An 18,831-nucleotide genomic window follows, 5' to 3' on the forward strand; every position below is an offset into this window, starting at 1 on the left:
TATAGGGTGCACACCAGTTACTGAAAGCGAAAGTTCACATACCTTTTGCCACACATAGATTTGGATCATTTTCCTCAAATACATGAACTATAGGTAAAGGTAAAGGTTCCCCCGCACATGCGTGCTAGTCGTTTCCAACTCTAGGGGCCGGTGCTCATCTCAGTTTCAAAGCCGAAGAGCCAGCACTTGTCCGAGGATGTCTCCGTGGTCATGTGGCCGGCATGACTAGATGCCAAAGGCGCACGGAGCGCTGTTACCTTCCCACCGTAGTGGTCCCTATTTTTCTACTTTCATTTTTACGTGCTTTCGAACTGCTAGGTTGGCAGAAACTGGGACGAGTAACAGGCACTCACTCTGCTATGCAGCACTTGGGATTCAACCCGCCAAACTGCCGATCTTCTGCTCGACAAGCTCAGCGTCCTAACCCACTGAGCCACCGCGTCCCTTTTACATGAACTATAATGTTTTTGAATTGTTTAACCGGGTTCTCTTCACCTAGTTTTGGGGCTTGCGTGAAGAACAGATCACATTTTAGGTCATATTTATGCAGCAATATAGTTTTACCCTGGGATCTTATGGGAATCCCTAAATTGAAACTGAATAGAAATGACCAATTGTGTAATGGTGCAACACCTTCCCTGATCTCTTCCATCACTACATGAACTCTTCAATCTCAAGAGGAAAGCAGAAGCACCCTATATCTCATTTCATTAACCTTTTGTTGCATTCTATTGACTTATATATAAAAAAATGATTAAAGGCAACTATACTCCAACATGTTTCACTAGGGGACAGTAAAGGGCTATCTGCTGGAACAGAGAATCAAACAAACTTGTCATCTCAACAGATTTAATCCAGGTTCGGGTTTCCTATTCCTTAATTATTCCTGCTTTGCAGCAATCAGCCTTTAATAAAATGAATCCATAAGTTATCAATTTTTTCTTGGAAGAATATGAAAACTATAGGCAGAAATCAGTGTTTTGGACTTATTTCAACACATCTCTGCACTAAAATTGTTGTCTTGATTTGTTTCTTGTATTTGGAGAGGATAAGGCACACATTATACAGACTCAACTATGTAATCAAATTGAACCTTGTTCAAATTTACCCAGAATCAATGAGCTCTTGCTATCGCCAACATTTTATGCTAATAATTACCAGAAATGCAGTGTTTCTACCCAACACGTATAACTACCAGAAAGGGGAAATAGTTCCAGTTTATTGTAAACAGTTCATATTTAAAATAAAAACCTGAAAGTGGTATAACAGCAATCAAAATGAAATACAGTACAAACTGCATTGCTAACAAGTTCCATTATTCCAAACTTTCAAATATATTTTTCCACTGAGCAATGACTGTTAAATATTGACATTCAGACTTACTCACCATGGATTTGCTTATTAAGATTTAAGAACGTTTACTGGTACCACTAATAAATGCTGTCTCTGTCAGTTTAAAAACAAAATGGACATTGTGCAAGAAAACTGCTGGTAAAAATATTTATACAAGGCAAAAATGTACAAGACCCCAAAGCAAATAATGTCACACATTATACAGGGAACAACAGTTCTTTTGCCTTTATAAGTGCATGTTTGATAGGTTAAAAAAATATTTTGTTGATTTCAAAAAGTGAAACTGTAAATAACTTTTGTAATTTTCTTGCCTTATAAAACAAAACTGAATCAAGTCAAGAGCTAAAGGTGAATTAGTGTCAAGAGGAACATGCACAAGTGTTTCACAAGAGGTCTGCTAAACAACTATGTTGAACACTGTAGTTTAACTAGCTAGATGCTAAATAAGATTCCAAAGATTATCCATGTGTGATCAAAGTTGCCATTTCTTTCTAGATCTTGGGACTATGGCCTGTAGTTCTGAGAAACACACACAACAGAAATGGAAAGTACTACATATTTTTTTAAAAAAAACAAGTCCAAGAAGGGTGGTAGTGAACACATGTATCGTACCATTGTTGTATTCCATTTTGTTGCTTTGTAAGCAATGCCAAAACCAATATTCATTAGCTTAAGACAAATGCCAATTTAGAAATTAGCTCATCACATAGCCTGAAAACAAAATCTTACAAATTCTTACAAAATCAACTTGAATGTAATATTTTAGTTTCCAAGTGCATATGGTGAAATCACAACAGTTTGATGGTTGAAGGAACAAATATGATTACCTCCCAATAGGAATCTTCCACCTTACCACTACAATACTGAAATTATTTCAAAACAGTCATACACAGAATTTAACTGTTGAATAGGCTTTCTTTTGGTGAAATTGTCCACTGTGATTTAAATATTTGCTGATAAAAAACTAGGACTCAATTATTTGATTGCATTAAAACTGTGGTTTGGACAAACTAAAGCTTAAGGATCTCTTTGACTTCTTACTTTCAAATGTAAAATGCTTAATAATATTTAATAAATCTGTTCATATAATCCAACTGATTATTGTAGTTTATTGAAGCTTATATTTCATATTGCTGTAGTGTGTGTGTATGATTGTGTATCCAATTTATAAATCCTTAAATGGTAGAATGGTACAACGGCTATTTTTAACTAGGAGATTTAGCAAACTTACTAACATTCAATGTATGTATGAGGTAAATGTGTATACAAATGTAAAAATCTAACAAAAAGTTCTGGTTTGAAAAACTTCCATTTTTAAAATATTTTCAATTGTCACATTAATTTTCTTTAAAAATTACTAATGTGCAAATTCTGCCATGCTTAAAACTAATAGATAACCCCCCAAAATATTATTTTTAAAAAGTAATCTAATAGTGTTGGGTTCTTCAGATTGATGATTGTAAAGAAACTTCAGAATTTTAAAAATCACATCAGATATTTTTAAAAGCACCACAATACATTTTTGTAGCTTTTTGAGGGGAGGCAAGAACACAGAGGATATAGTAAGTCAAAACAACATAAGGAAGCTTCTTATCATGTCTGCAAGATGGTAGCTTTGGAACAAGAGAAGATCCCTAGATGCAATCAGTCCCTCCTCTACTTGGACTAAATGATATCACAATTTAGGGACAAAGCTCTTCCCCTTGCACACACTTTAGTGCCAATGAGAAGCCTGTTCCAGTCACCAGGATTTTTTTTCTTCTTCCATAAAGTAGCCAGCATTTACAAAAATGGCAGCTAAGAGGGCTTTAAAACAATAACCCACACAGCCAACTTCACCCATCCTGTTCCACTCCTTCTAACTCAGGGGTGTCAAACTCAATTTCATTGAGGGCCGCATCAGCACTGCGGTTGCCCTTAGGGGGCCGGGTGGGTATGGCCTGGGTGGGCGTGGCCTACTGGGTGGGCGTGGCCTACTGGGTGGGCATGGCTATAATGCGTATGGTCTACTGGGTGGGCGTGGCCAGCTCTACATCATACGCATCAAGGGTGCCTATGGGGGCCTGGGCAGGAGTGGGACAAATCTGAGGGTCTCTGGCAGAAGGAGGGTCTCTGGGCCAGGGCCAAGGCAGTGGGGGCCATTCCCTCACTGTTTCCAGGATGGCTTCGCGGGCCACATGAAACCACTTCACGGGCTGGATCTGGCCCCCGGGCCTTGCGTTTGACATGTCTGTTCTAACTTTTCCCTTTGCTAAAGATTCAGGGCAAACAAAGCACAGGGAACAGTACTCTCCCAGGGGGCAGATTGATACGTGGGACGTTATCAAGTGGAGCTTTTAATTAATACATTTATTCAAAGGAGTTACATGGCTGCCCATCCTATGTACAATAATCCTGGACAGCTCAGAAAACCAGGCAGTAAAAATGTAAAAAGGAACAATAAAACCACTCTCAAAAAAACAGTGCCTGGAGCCCTCAAACCCAGACTCCTCCATCCTTCACCATTTGCATTTCTAGGACTCCAGCCATCCCCTGAACCAACCCCAGCCTCTTCAAGGTGTCCCGGAAAGCTAAAAGGAAGGGTGGAGGGTCTTCCCCTGCCAGATGAAGCAGCTCGGCTAACTGGAACTGCCTCATGATGCAGAGGGTTCTGGGGTAGCTCTCTTTAGCTATTATTTAGAAATGGAAGCGTGATTGGTATTTTTAATACTGTTCTACTTCAAGAATCCCCCGTTTTTCATAACCAATATGTCAGGGAAAAGGGTAGGCTAGATTTCAAATGCTAAGATTTTTTATTTTATTTTTTTTTACTTTCAGGAAGTTGTTCAGCTGAATACATGTGAGTTTATAAATTCTACAGAACGGATTTCCTGGGATTATACCAAATGCTTTCTCCGTATGTATAAATTTGGCTTTTAGTAAATTTCTAAAGAAACAGAATGAATACTAACAACAGAAGGCTCTTAGGAAATCTCTTAAGCCAATGAAGGGTAAAAGGGGAACAGGGAATTAGTATTCTTTCCAGCCAGGAATGTTGTAGCCATCTGGCTTCAATAGTCTGACAGGCATACATTTTAAGTACACATGTACCATAACTCTTCCATTGGGGAAAAACATATTTGAAAGAGAACTGATAAAAAAATGAGGATAACGAATGCTTCAAAAACTATAAAGTATGTTTCACCAAAAGTGGTCAGCTCCTACAGCAGCAACTGTTTCTTCTTCTGAGACAAAGCACCTAAGAATCATCCGTATGAGATATTTTCTTCCACAATAGAGTTTTCAAGTTATTGAGTATTAAGGAATGTTCCATTTCAATCTGATTGGCTGAAACTTTCAGGGCAATGCAAGAGTACAGTTGTTTCTCTAATTCTTCATGTATTTCTAAAGGAGCCCCGAGAAGCAGATAGTCTTTAAGCAAATGGCACACCTTTGCTAAATTTGGCTGAATTATTTCTGTAGTACATTTCATTTTACTTTGGTCACATACAGTTCTACAGTCTGAGCCATATACACAGTCCAGGTCAGACTCACAGTGACGATCTTTAATAAGTTCTTTTAAATTCATTTCTGGCACTATTTTTCTCATATCCAACATTTTTAAGTCGTATTTATCATTGTAACCCAGGTTTTTGGCACTCATGTCACACATAAGAAAATTTCCATATGGCCCATGGAAAATGTCTTCCACAAATTCTAGGAGCCCAATAGCTATTTTTGCCTTTCTGGGCCATGATGGAGTAAACCACTGATCCATGCTCCTTCTGAAACCAAAAGGAATGAAGAGTTCTAAGATCCACGGAAGGCTTATTCCAAAAAGAGAGGTATATTCAACTTTTTCCATCACATAAAAATCTCCACAAAACCCCAATAATTTGGGAGTGTGTTCTTTATCCTGGAGAATTACCATGAGCAGGAATTCATTTAACTGGAGAAGTGCCCATGCTGACTTTGCTTCTGGCAAGGATACACGACCATCTTTATTCCCATCAGCCACAGTCAAGATGAGATTAACCAGTTCAGAAAGATTTCCTTGCTCTCCCAGTTTTGCCTAGAAAGAAGTCACATATATACACTGAAATATCATGTGCACTCAGTTCTTATTTTTAATTAACTGTTGCTTATTACGAGATGAATTGTCAAAGAATTTAACAACAAAAAAAGTATCCCAGCAGTGAGATAACAAGCTATTCAGCAGGTTCACATTTACTAATACTGAAATTTACTACAGAGGTGAGAATAAATAAATGTGTGTAAAGGTAGCTGCTTTGCAAAATACCAACCATATAACTATTGAACAAAGCGAGTGTCTCCATCCTAAAGGTAAGAAGACACCGTGACTGAAAAATTCCATGCCAGCACCAAGCATTCACCTTTTATCCTCTGCAACTTTCTCTCCTTATAGTAGAGTTAGCTATACCAAATATAATCGCATCACCAGATTTCCTGCAGCAGACCCACATGGTTTTGTCTAACCCACAGGTCTGCAACCTGCGGCTCCGGAGCTGCATGCGGCTCTTTCAGTCGTTTCTTGCGGCTCCCGGTCCTCTGCCACCACATGCAGTCCAAAAAAAAAAAAAAAGTGGGACTAAAAAAGTTCAACCAATCAATTCAAATATGCAGGGTAGGTGCATATCTCGCCTTGGCTCCACTCTTCAGTCAAACCCTGTTCTGCGCATGCGTGCATGTACGCGCATGCACACATATTTTTTTGCGGCTCCCAGTTTTTCCTTTTGTGAGGGAACCGGTTCCGAGTGGCTCTTTCACTGTTTCAGGTTGATGACCCCTGGTCTAACCCGTTTGTGGGCAGCTTTGACCTGTTTGGTCTCTATCCTTGGTAATTTTGGTGGTGTTATTTTGTTCAAAGACCTATAGGAGCAAAGGTTGTTATCCATCAACATTAACACAATTTTCTTCTGCATTAATTCAGGTTAATTTCCTAAAATGATAGATAGTTTTATAAATTATTCTCCTAATTTGATTATATTACTTTCAGTTGGGCTTCTTTTATTTTATATTTGTTTGACTGTTTTTTCCAATAAGCAATTTAAAAAGGAAAATAGATTAAATATGCTGTGACGATGTTACTTAGTTTGGTAATGAAACACCTGTAAGAAAATAACCAAGCACAGAGAGCACCAAGGACCTCACAGATTAAAAATGAATTACCAATGCAATTTCTCATATCTGTACTTCATCCAAGACCTAGTTATTTTTTAACAGTTATAAGAGTATTTAAACACTACACATGGAGCCTTGAAAAGAACAAGAGCAGTAAAAGAAAGGCTGTTAACTAAATTGTAATGGAAGTTTCTTATTTCTAATAGAGGGGAGCCAACTTATAGCAAGATCATAATGGGGAGGGAAAACTTAAAAAAGTTCATTTCATGCAATCCTTATAAAACTTTCCAACATAAAGTCTTAATTTTAATCTACTGATCTTGCCACAAATATGAAGCAATTTAATTTAATTTAATTTAATTTAATAATTTAATTTGTATACCGCCCTTCTCCCGAAGGACTCAGGGCGGTGAACAGGGCAATACATAATAAAAAACCAGATACAAAAATTAAAAAGTAATTAAATAACAATGCCCGTAATAAATTAATACATATTGAAGTTAAAACCAATTATAAAACCCAACCCCAACCCATCAGACCAGGCCTGCTTGTTCAAAAAGAAAGGTTTTGAGATTGCGCCGGAAGGAGCGAAGGTCGGGGGCCGTCCGGAGCTCGACCGGTAAGCGGTTCCATAGGTCTGGCGCGCCCACAGAGAACGCTCTCCCCCTGGGGGCCACCAATCGACATTCCTTGATCGGAGGCACCCTGAGGAGGCCCTCTCTGTGGGAGCGCACTGGATGGAGGGAAGTTGACGCTGTCTAGTATCATTACTTTCAGCTCAGTCATCATCACTCCAGGCAATGGAGAAATAATATACTTACTTTAAAAAGCCCATAGACCATCTCTTTGAATTTTTGAACAGTAGTTCCTCTAGTCGGTTTATCAAACAGAGTTGTTTCCTTCCTTGGCTCTAGTTCAGTTCTGAGATCAATACGAGCAATTTCATCCATCTGGCATTTTATAACTCCTTGCAAATTACCCCATTCTCCTAAATACATCTGTACAAAATGGAATAAACTAAGATTATAGATGGAAATTATCTTTTAGACAAGTACTCTCTGTAATTGGTGCTCAGTATTTCACTGACTAAATTTTTGGCTTAAATGATTATTTTCAATAAGATGACTTTATTTTCTGGATAACAAATTTTAAAATGTATATGCCATTTATACAAACATAGTATTTATAAAAGAACTGTAGCTGACAAGTGCTAACCTAGAAACAGCATTTCCACTTCTGCTAAATTAGTACTTATATGCTGTGTCTATATAAAAATGACACTTATGCTGTCTCTAAAAGTACTAAATTTAAGTGATTTCAAAATATCGGATGAGCAGTTGTGGTTGATTTCTTCATTCTTCTCCCTTGAAAATAAGACATTGATATAAGGCAACCCAACAACAGTGACCTAAACAGGTGAAATGGGAGTTTAAAGTTCATAGCATTATTTAAATTACTTTATACAGAAATGTTTTAATGCATTTCATTATAATGAGACTAGCTTCTTCACTCAGCTTTTACAGAGAAGGAAATAAAAGACTACTGGTCAAACATAATCTCTGCAAAATGATTGCATAGTGATATCCAAACTCCTAGAACATTAATTTTAGCATTAATTTTAGATCAATCACTTTTACCAGTATATACTTTTTATATGGTATGTGACATGGAGGAGCAAAATGCTTTTGATAAATAATATTCTGTAATTTTTAGTAAATCATGGCTGATAAGCATTTAAAATTCATACATTATTGTACATTTTGACATGTACTTTAAATCACTACTGAATATACATTTCACACCCATTTGATTTATGACACTAATAACCACAAAATTAGACATTTCTTGAATGCAATATTAGTAATAAAACACTGCTATAAATTATTTTATAGTAACAGGTTTTAAATGAAAATCTAGATGCTGTTCCAGCTTAAACTCAAATGTGACTAAACAGTATGACTCGTTCTAAAAAATCCACAACTACTGCAGCTGAACTGAGTCCTAACATTCCTTCCTGTTTGGCAATTTCCCCTAAAGAGTCCTTTTATCATGTCCTTGAGCAGATGATGTTGCAAGCCTCAAAATGCTATGATGGATGCAAGCTTTAATATAGTGTGGTAAGCTTTATAGATTTGGGAGCTACATGTTACATTAAGTCTTGTGTGTAGGAGACACGGACAAGATTAATTTGTCATAACATCACTAGATATGATTTATGTTTTCAACCTTTTAAAAATACTTTGGGTAGTGGGATTTCAACGATGAAATGGATGGGTTAACCCTCAGCATGCTGCTTAAAATATTTGCTCTTAACCCTTCCTTATAACTTTGCTCAAAGCCAAACTTTCAGTTCTTGGTTAAGAGGCACTCCTATTATGTGCTGTTCCTAGCCTTGAATACAGGTAGTTCTTGACTTAAAGTCTATTAATTGAGATGTGAATTACAGTTGTTAAGTTGTGCCAGTTGTTAAGCAACCATGCCTAAATTGATAACCTTTTTTGTGGAAATAATAATAATAATAATAATAATAATAATAATAATAATAATAATAATAATAATAATAATAATAATAATATAAAGTTGGAAGGGACCTTGGAGGTCATCTAGTCCAACCCCCTGCTCAGGCAGGAAACCCTATACCATTTCAGGCAAATGGCTGTCCAGTCTCTTCTTAAAAACCTCCAGTGTTGGAGCATTCACCACCACAGTCATTAAGTAAAAACTGCAATTGTTGAGTGAATCCATTAGTCACAATGGATATTTTTTCGCTGGAAAATGGAAGTAAACACCAGTTTCTAACAAAAAAACCCCATTGTGAACCCTGGTCATGTGACTGCAATGCTGCAAATGGATATAAATGCCAGCCGGGTACCCAGTACCCAAAATATGATCACATGATCATGGGATGAAGGGGCAGCCCTACTTCAAATCTGGGCTGTAAGTAGTCCTGGGGAGATCTGCCGCAACTTTGTATGGTTGTTAAGCAACCAGTTGTAAGCTGACAACTCTCTGTAGGTGTTTTATCAAATTGTTGGATGTTCTGGCATTTCCTTTTTGTCATAGTCCAGAACCCTTCTATTCTTGCAGTGTGAAAGGGGAAAGAGAATTATGTAGATTGGGAAAAAGAAAATCTGGGGGAAAATGAGAAGTGGGATATTCTTCAACATAATGCCTAATAGTCTCCTCCATATTATAAAATACTTGATTACGTCAATTCTTTATCATAACATGATACCAGCAATATTGTATGGATTCTGTAAATAACTAAGCAAAATCAATGTTGGTTTTGGTTTTTTTAAACAGTTCTGTTTTCTATGACATTTACAAACTAATTTCTTAGAAAAACTAGAATGTTTAGGTTTGCAGCAATCCCTATATTTAGGTGGATCCAATTTTAGGGGTCAAACGAACCAACCGAAGTCCTTATTAGGAGACATTAATCACTGCTATCTGTAGTTTTTTTTATCTTTAATACATGAAGTCCATTTTCATCTATCTACAAATGAAACATTATTTAAGATAAGGTTACAGAATATTATTTATCATTTCATGCTTCTTTTCTGAAATAAAAATTAAATGAAAGTACTCATACCTGATTGTTGGGTTGGGTTGACAAACATTTTCTGAAATAAAGTGTTTGTCTTGTACACAGGCTACTACATGCTGATCCATCAATAACCCCACTCTTGTATTTATCACACTGGAAAAATGAAACCAAAAAAAACCCCATGTCAGAATTGCTATATTTTTCACTGTCAGCAAACTCATTTTTATAATATATCTTCTTAAATGTAGATCACTTGGTCAATGTTCCCTGATTCTCTACTATATTTCTACACATAATTCTTAAACAATATATAGCTATTTTTTCCTTCTCCAGTGAACTGGGATTTAATAATTTTAATAAGCTACATCATGTATTTTTTTCTAATACTATTTCTCATGATAAAACAAGAACATAAACTATTGCTACACCTTATTAGACAAATGCAACAGCAAAGATAGTTAATTCTTTCATAACATATTTAACTTATAAGCAAATACTAAAGGTGGAAGAGCCAGTCAGGAGTACCAACAAACCTAATTTTTTTAAAAAATATACTTACTATTATTTTCTTGCAGTCATGCCCTCTGCAAAGTTCTGTGTAAGATGAGTACTGAACATAAATAATCCAGCTGCCAATAAATACTCCTAGCCAAGAGAAGAAGAGATATTTCATCCGCATATAAGAGAAGCGAACCTTAAGACAGAGAGAGACAAGTGGAAAGGGAAGAGTTCCAGTCATATTTATGGTATTTAAGAAAATCTTAGATCCCCTGTGCTAGGAATGAAGTATATAACAATAAAAAAGACTTCTGTTTTTCTCTCTCTCCTTTACAATTTTAAAGAGGCAGGAAAAAAAATCTAGGGAACTAGACCGTCTTCTTTCATTCCACGATTGGCACATAAGCTCTCGTTCATCCCACCTGAAATTAACCAATCAATACACACGTGCATGTATAAATTACATACCTGAGCTTTATTTCATTCTGGTACTAACCCAATAAGCCTATCTACCCTAGAATACACCAGTGATCCCACAGCAAACTCTTTCCTTCCCAGATTTAGCTTATATGTATGTCTTGACTTCCCTTTTTTTTGAAATTCCAGGTAGAATAGCATCATAGAACTCCTCTCCTGCTTCTGTCATAGGCTTCACTGTCCACTCAGCTGACCCCAGAGCATTTTTTTTCAGCCCTCAATTAATCCTTCTTGCCATTTGCCTGACCCCTTCTTTCTATAACAGTAACAGACTGAAAATGTGAAATAGAAGAAAGGACCAAGTTCAGCACAAAAGTCCTCTTCTGCAATTATGAGTAATGTTCAGTATGCTGGACTGCTTCTCCCACTTTCTCCTAATTTGGGAATCTCCAAATTTCTTCATAATATTGCTCTTTTCTACAGCATAATTTGGACGTTATTAGACTTGGACTGGTGACTCTCCATATTTTGCAAAAGAATAGCTTATAGTAGTCTCAAGTCTGCATGGCCAATGTTAAATCATGCTTGTAGTTAAAAATTCAAACACTACTACCCCATTTTTGGTATATACTTACATTAGGGATAGTTGGACTGTATGCAGATTTGGGGGAGAATGATGCAGTTAGCATATCCTATTATTTGCGCTTTTGTCTGGGAAATCTAGTGCAGCATGGCAACTAAGCATATATTTTGTTTAACTGTACACACAGACACACACAGAGACACACAGGAGTCAGGATACTGACTGCAGTTCAAGAGTTCAGATATTATTATCCACTGTAACCTTCCTGGAGTCTTCTACCACTGTTTATACATGTTTTCCTTTCCCAAAGAAGACATGTTATGAGGTCCTCAGTTTGCACAATGCAATCCTTTGGCTTCATACAGTTAGAATTTTCTGCAGGATGCTGCATAATTCCTGTAGCAAGTAAAACAAATGGTCTTGGTCTGACTAATAAAAAAGGAAGACTTGCTTAGAAAGAGAAGAGATTAAATTTTAAGTGAGCCCAACCTGTGGCTCTTTTATTTTGAAATCTACCAGGAAGGCAACTAGGAATCCTGCAGAAAAGCAAACTTCATGCTGTTTTCTGACTCATTCTTTTGGAATCAGTGTTTCAGGATAAAAAACACCCAACTAAACAAGACAATGGCAATTCAGTGACAAAACGTGTTTATTCCTCATTAAAAAAGATCTCCTATCTTCCTATCTATCCATAGCTCTCAAAGTATAGCATGTTTATTGGTAAATCGTGGTTACTGTATCTGTTTTCATCAGAAGGGAAAAATACCAGAAATTAAAACAAGGGGAAAAAACATAATAGTTTTATTCATTGCCTGGCAACTACTTAACATTAGATCTTACATCAGAATAAAGTTTCAACTGTCTCACCCCCCACCCCCACCCCCCAAAAAAGAGTAGAATTGTTGGCAGGTCCAGGTTTTGGGTAAAAGCAGGGCTTTTTTTCTCACAGAATGCTCAGAACGGAGTTCCGGGACCTTTTTTGGATGGAACCTTGTGGGTAGGCAAGGCGGGTTGTATGACATGTGTGAGTTCCGGCACCTTTTTCTTTTACAAAAAAAGCACTGGGTAAAAGCAACATTAAAAATAGCAAACCAATTAATCTTACTTTAAAAAAAGACTAGTTTTTCAGTCAGGGGCTGTTAAGACAAAGTTTGAAAGGGCAGGCAAAAGCTATCAGTTTATTAATTGCTCAATAAAATACAATGTTATTGTTTGAAAAATTGACCGATGGGCAACTTGAATTGTTCATAAAGAGAAAAAAGGATTTATCATTATGTAAAAAAGAGTTCCTTTGAATTTTAACATTTCATTATAATAAACTACAAAAAGTGATAATAGTTCCATAAAATAGTAAACGCTCTATTTAAAGAAAAGGAAAAGGGAAAAATAAAAAAGTCCGGGAACAATGAAAATACACACAAATACATTCACACACAAAACCAAAAAACCACAAACATCATAACAGATTATAAAGCAATTTAGTTTTTGAACAACAAATTAATCTTTGCCCTTGCAGAATTACATTGATCAGTCTTTCCACAGCACTGGTAAAAACCCAAAGGCTGACAGGAAGCATGCATTCTTCAATGCAGTATTTTCAGCATGGAGCAGTAGCTCTTTCTAACAAGAGTATAGTATTTTCCTGACTATGCTCCAAGCTGCATAAATCCAATGATCTTCATTAATACATTTCAAATTGTCAGCATGTAATTTGTATTAACGTGTGTGAAATAATTTTTTGAACAATATCAATATTAGTTTCAGCATTAGCCCAAAACAAAACTGTTAGAGTAAACTCAGATTATACAGATAAAATCCCCTCAAATACATTATATCTCCAACATTTGCCAAAGAGTTTGATAACGATGCAAAATAATCTTTTGATGAATTAATCTAAACTTAAGATTGTAAGAGATGTTTTAACGTTCTTGAAAACAGAAGGCCAATGCTGTATTAAGCTAGGATATTCCTACACTTTATTCTAAAGCTCTTGCAACATTTCAACCCCAAACACTACAAGTTTAAATTCTTATAAACCATATCCCAATACCTTTGTTGTTTTTAACCATTCCGTTGTGTCCAACTCTTGGCGACTTTATAGACAAGTGCTCTCCGTGCTGCCCTGTCAAGCACAGCTTCGTTCAATTGTTGAATATTCATGTTTGTATCAGTTTTGATACAGTATTATCAACATTATCAGACCAGCATGTTCTTTGTTTTGCACCTTCTTATTCCAATAACCACTTTTTGCATCATAAATGAGTATTTTTAAGTTCTAAAAATGTATTATGCATTCTTTGGCTAAAGAAACCAATAATTTTGACCAACTAATTGATAACAAATCTAGGGTTTATAGTAATACTATCAGATAATGGACCATATTGAGAATCAACTATGGTGTAGTGCAGGGGTAGGCAACCTTGGCTCTTTTATGACTCGTGAACTTCAAATCCCAGAATTCCTGAGCCAGCCGGCTCAGGAATTCTGAGAGATGAAGTCCACGAGTCATAAAAGAGCCAAGGCTGCCTACCCCTGGTGTAGTGGTTAAGGCATCAAGGTTAGAAACCAGGAGAGTTCTGGTTCCACCTTAGCCAAGAAGCTGAGTGATCTTGGGCCAATCATTTTCTCTCAACCCAAGAAAGCAGGCAATGACAAATCACTTCTGAAAAAAATTGCCAAGAAAACTGCAAGGACCAGTACAGGCAGTTGCCAAGGTTTTTTTAAAAAAAAACTTGAAGGAATAATAAAAACAAAGCAGAAATAAGTTAACCCAAATGCACATAAATATAGCAGTTTGTATCATTACAATTATTATAAAATTATTTGTCAAGATGCATTAACACAGAGGTCCCCAATCTTTTGGGCATCAGGGAACGGTTCCGTGGAGAAAGGTTTTGTGTGCTGTCTGTATCCCGCGGATGGGGATTTGCTTGTTTGTGTGGACCAGTTGCTGTCATGCCGTGGAACGGTACTGATCCACGGACTGGGGGTTGGGGACTCCTGCATTAACAGATACTTTAAAATACAGCATTACTTTGAATTAAATCAGATTTAATTATTAATGTTCCATTTGTCTTTCAAAATGGAGAATAAAATTTTGGATATTTGTTCTCAAACGCACACACTCTAAAGCTTTCTCCTTCCTTTATGTATTCAAGATGGACAGTGATTAATACTTATATGTTACCTATATGTAAGGGTGTAGGTCTATACATATGTTGCTTATAGCATATTTAAATGTGTGTTATGTACAGGTGAAACTTGAAAAATTAGAATATCGTGCAAAAGTTCATTTATTTCAGTAATGCAACTTAAAAGGGGAAACTTAATATATGAGATAGACTCATTACATGCAAAGCAAGGTAGTTCAAGCTGTGATATGTCATAATTGTGATGATTATGGAGTACAGCTCATGAAAACCCCAGATCCACAATCTCAGAAAATTAGAATATTACATGCAATCAATAAAACAAGGAGTGTACATAGAACAATATCGGACCTCTGAAAAGTATAAGCATACATATGTACTCAGTACCTAGTTTGGGCCCCCTTTGCAGCAATTACTGCCTCAATGCGGCGTGGCATGGAAGCTATCAGCCTATGGCACTGCTGAGGTGTTATGGAAGACCAGGATGCTTCAATAGCGGCCTTCAGCCCTTCTGCATTGTTCGGTCTCATGTCTCTCATCTTTCTCTTGGCAATGCCCCTTAGATTCTCTATGGGGTTCAGGTCAGGCGCGTTTGCTGGCCAATCAAGCACAGTAATCCCATGGTCATTGAACCAGGTTTTGGTGCTTTGGGCAGTGTGGGCAGGTGCCAAGTCCTGCTGGAAAATGAAGTCAGCATCCCCATAAAGCTCGTCTGCGGAAGGAAGCATGAAGTGCTCCAAAATCTCCTGGTAGACGGCTGCGTTGACCCTGGACTTAATGAAGCACAGTGGACCAACACCAGCAGATGACATGGCTCCCCAAATCAACACAGACTGTGGAAACTTCACACTGGACTTCAAGCATCTTGCAGTGTGTGCCTCTCCATTCTTCCTTCAGACTCTGGGTCCTTGGTTTCCAAATGAGATGCAAAAGTTGCTCTCATCAGAAAAGAGGACTTTGGACCACTGAACAACAGACCAGGTCTGTTTTTCTTTAGCCCAGGTAAGACGCTTCTGACGTTGTTTGTTGTTCAGGAGCGGCTTGACAAGAGGAATACGATATTTGAAGCCCATGTCCAGGATCCGTCTGTGTGTGGTGGCTCTTGATGCACTGACTCCAGCCTCAGTCCACTCCTTGTGAAAGTCCCCAACACTTTTGAATGGCCTTTTCCTGACAATCCTCTCCAGGCTGCGGTCATCCCTGCTGCTTGTGCACCTTTTTCTTCCACACTTTTCCCTTCCACATAACTTTCTATTAATGTGCTTTGATACAGCACTTTGGGAACATCCAACTTCTTTTGCAATTACCTTTTGAGGCTTTCCCTCCTTATGGAGGGTGTCAATGATGGTTTTCTGCACAACTGTCAGGTCAGCAGTCTTCCCCATGATTGTGATTCCTACTGAACCAGACTGAGAGACCATTTAAAGGCTCAGGAACCCTTTGCAGGTGTTATGGCTTAATTAGCTGATTAGAGTGGGACACTTTGAGCCTAGAATATTGCACCTTTTCACAATATTCTAATTTTCTGAGATTGTGGATTTGGGGTTTTCATGAGCTGTACGCCATAATCATCACAATTATGACAAGTCAGTTTTTGACTCCTGGCAACTGCCTGGACCGATCCCTGCAGTTTTCATGGCAAGCTTTTTCAGAAGTGATTTGCCACTGCCTCTTTCCTAGGGCTGACCGAAAGTGAATAGTCCAAGATCACCCAGCCAGCTAAAGCTACACTACATCACACTGGCTTTGTTCCTTTTATATGACAAATCTATAAAATGTATTGCCTACATAGCAAAAAACGTTGCTTTAACAAAATTATCCATATTCTGATAAATTAACTGGAGTGTTTACTTCTCACATATCAGGAAGACTTCACAATCTGATATACTTCTAAGTATTTATCATTTTCTTCCTCTTGCAGTGAGTGACTGAACCAACTGCATTATTTTCCGTTAAAAAAATAAGAAAGAAAATGAGCACTCTTTGGCCACAGTGTTCTATTTCGATGTCTATGCAATTACTATGATTTATAGTTTCATCTATATGCATACACACATTGCAATTCCCTTTTGGCTGTTTATTAGTATGCACTGCCTATATTTTTTTTGACAGATCTGGAAAAAGAGAAACATCTCTTCTTGTATTCTAAGAATACTCGGTTAAATAAGAGACAAAATTATTTCTAATACTTGAAATTTCTATCACAGTGTTCCTTCCTTCTCATATTTTCCCCACAGCATCCCTGTGAGGTGGGTTGGGCTGAGTCTATTACCCCAGAATACCTATTATTTCTCTGCTTAAATCATTCAAGTTACTTTTTTTCTCCTAGCCTGTGGGATTATCACACATTTGCCCTTTTCAAAGGGAAAAGTACCTTGAAATAATAGGGCAGACATGTCAAACACAAGGCCCACGGGCCAGATGCAGCCCGACATGTGGTTCCATCCGGCCCAGGGACCTGCTCTGAAAAGAGGGAAGGACTGGCCCGCTGCACCTCAGCCCGGCCCAGGCCGACCGGGCGCTGATCTACAACTTGATTGCATCCATCAAAGCCAGAATACACTCAGCCTTAAATCCACAGGGCAGCCCCACCCCGTCCCCTGGGTGTGCACACAAGTAGAGTCCGGCATCCCTGCTGGCTGTCTTGCCCTGCAGGCTGACTTCAGCCAGGATGCCGGCACTGGCCGTCTCTTGTGCGCACACCCAGGGGCAGGACAGAGGTGGCGGGGCAGCTCCTTGCTGGTTCCAGTGGATCTTAGGCTGAGTGTGTTCTGGCTTTGACGGACGCAACCAGGTTGTAGATCAGCACCCCCACCCCCACCAGCACCTCCAGCCTCGCAGCCACGAGGCATCCCTTTCAACAGGACCGCCCCACCCACCCACATAGTATAGGAATGGCCAGCAGCAGCATATTAGTGCTGGCAATCCCTCCCCCTCCCATCACCCCTTCCTGAGTGCAGGGGAAGGAAAGAGATGAGAAGGCGAAGGAAGGAAGGGAGGGAGGAAGGAAGGAAGGGAAGGTGGGAGGGAGGGAGGGAAAAAGGGAGGGAGGAAGGAAGGAAAGAACAGTGAGGAAGGAATGGAGAGTGGGAGGGAAGAAGGAAGGAACAGAGGAAGGAAGGGAAGAAGGAAGGAACAGAGGGAGGAAGGAATAGAGGGTGGGAGGGAGGAAGGAAGTAACAGAGGATGGAAGGGAGGGAGGGACCATGTCCCGGCACTCGCCCCGGTCCCACCCTATGCCAGAGACCCTCAGATCTGCCCCAGTCCTACCCAGGAACCCCTGAAGCAAGTGATGTCGAGCTGGCCATGCCCACCCAGTAGGCCACACCCATCCAGTAGGCCACACACACCCCGGCCACACACACCCGCCCCGCCGAGGGCAACCACAATGCTGATGTGGCCCTCAATGAAATTGAGTTTGACACCCCTGTAATAGGGAGACTAAAGACACACTTTTCAATGCAACCTTTTCCTTTATTATTCTTCAGCTGACACATCATAGAGCCTCATACATAAACAATATCTCAATCCCATTGGGTTGGCAGCTTGGGGGTTGAAGTATCTTCTTCTCCATCAGCTCCTGCTTGTATTTTTAAAGATCAGTTAATCAGTTGTAGTGGCATATAAGCTGAAAGCTGACTTCTATAGTCTTTTGTAGATAATTGTTTCTGATGGTCCAAAATCTACCCTTCCTTACAATGTAACAGATAAACAATTATCTTGCCTACATTTTCCTGGTCTTAGTCTCATCTATATTTTACTTCCTTGAGATTTGCTAGTCTGACCATCTTCCCCAAATCCTAACTCTCTTTACTTTGATTTGTTTCTCCTTTTTTTCAAGGATCAACTTTTCCTGTGGATTTCACACCAAATCTTAATTTTAAAATCTGCTTTGTCCTCCATTCTCTCTCTCCTCTTTCTCTTCCTTAATGGCTTGGGGGCATTTATGCAACAAATAAGTGGCAGATGTGATTGATTTTGAACTCTGAAATTAATCATGTTTTTATTTTGATTTTTTTTTACAAAGACAAACCAAGGTTGGACTTGGTTAATACATAGAATGGAAACCACCAGGGAACATCATCGCTATAGGCTAGGTTTGAAAGATTGAAAGAAACGTCCTAGAAATCAGCAATAGCAAACCATTTCACTATCATTGCCAA

General features: G+C 38.5%; 1 protein-coding gene across 1 annotated transcript; it reads right to left on the reverse strand.

Annotated features, from left to right (window-relative positions):
- Positions 1–2,885: 2,885 nt before the first annotated feature.
- On the reverse strand, positions 2,886–10,726 carry DIPK1A (divergent protein kinase domain 1A). The gene is made up of 4 exons (XM_081322299.1): positions 10,581–10,726; positions 10,067–10,174; positions 7,296–7,472; positions 2,886–5,404 (listed from the first exon to the last, which is right to left on the reverse strand). The coding sequence occupies exons 1-4, from the start codon at positions 10,698–10,700 to the stop codon at positions 4,592–4,594; spliced, it is 1,218 nt and encodes a 405-aa protein (XP_081178425.1). The 5' UTR covers positions 10,701–10,726; the 3' UTR covers positions 2,886–4,591.
- Positions 10,727–18,831: the final 8,105 nt, after the last annotated feature.

Source organism: Vipera berus, assembly GCF_964194415.1.
Source record: "Vipera berus genome assembly, chromosome: 3".
In the NCBI taxonomy this organism is placed as follows: domain Eukaryota; kingdom Metazoa; phylum Chordata; class Lepidosauria; order Squamata; family Viperidae; genus Vipera; species Vipera berus.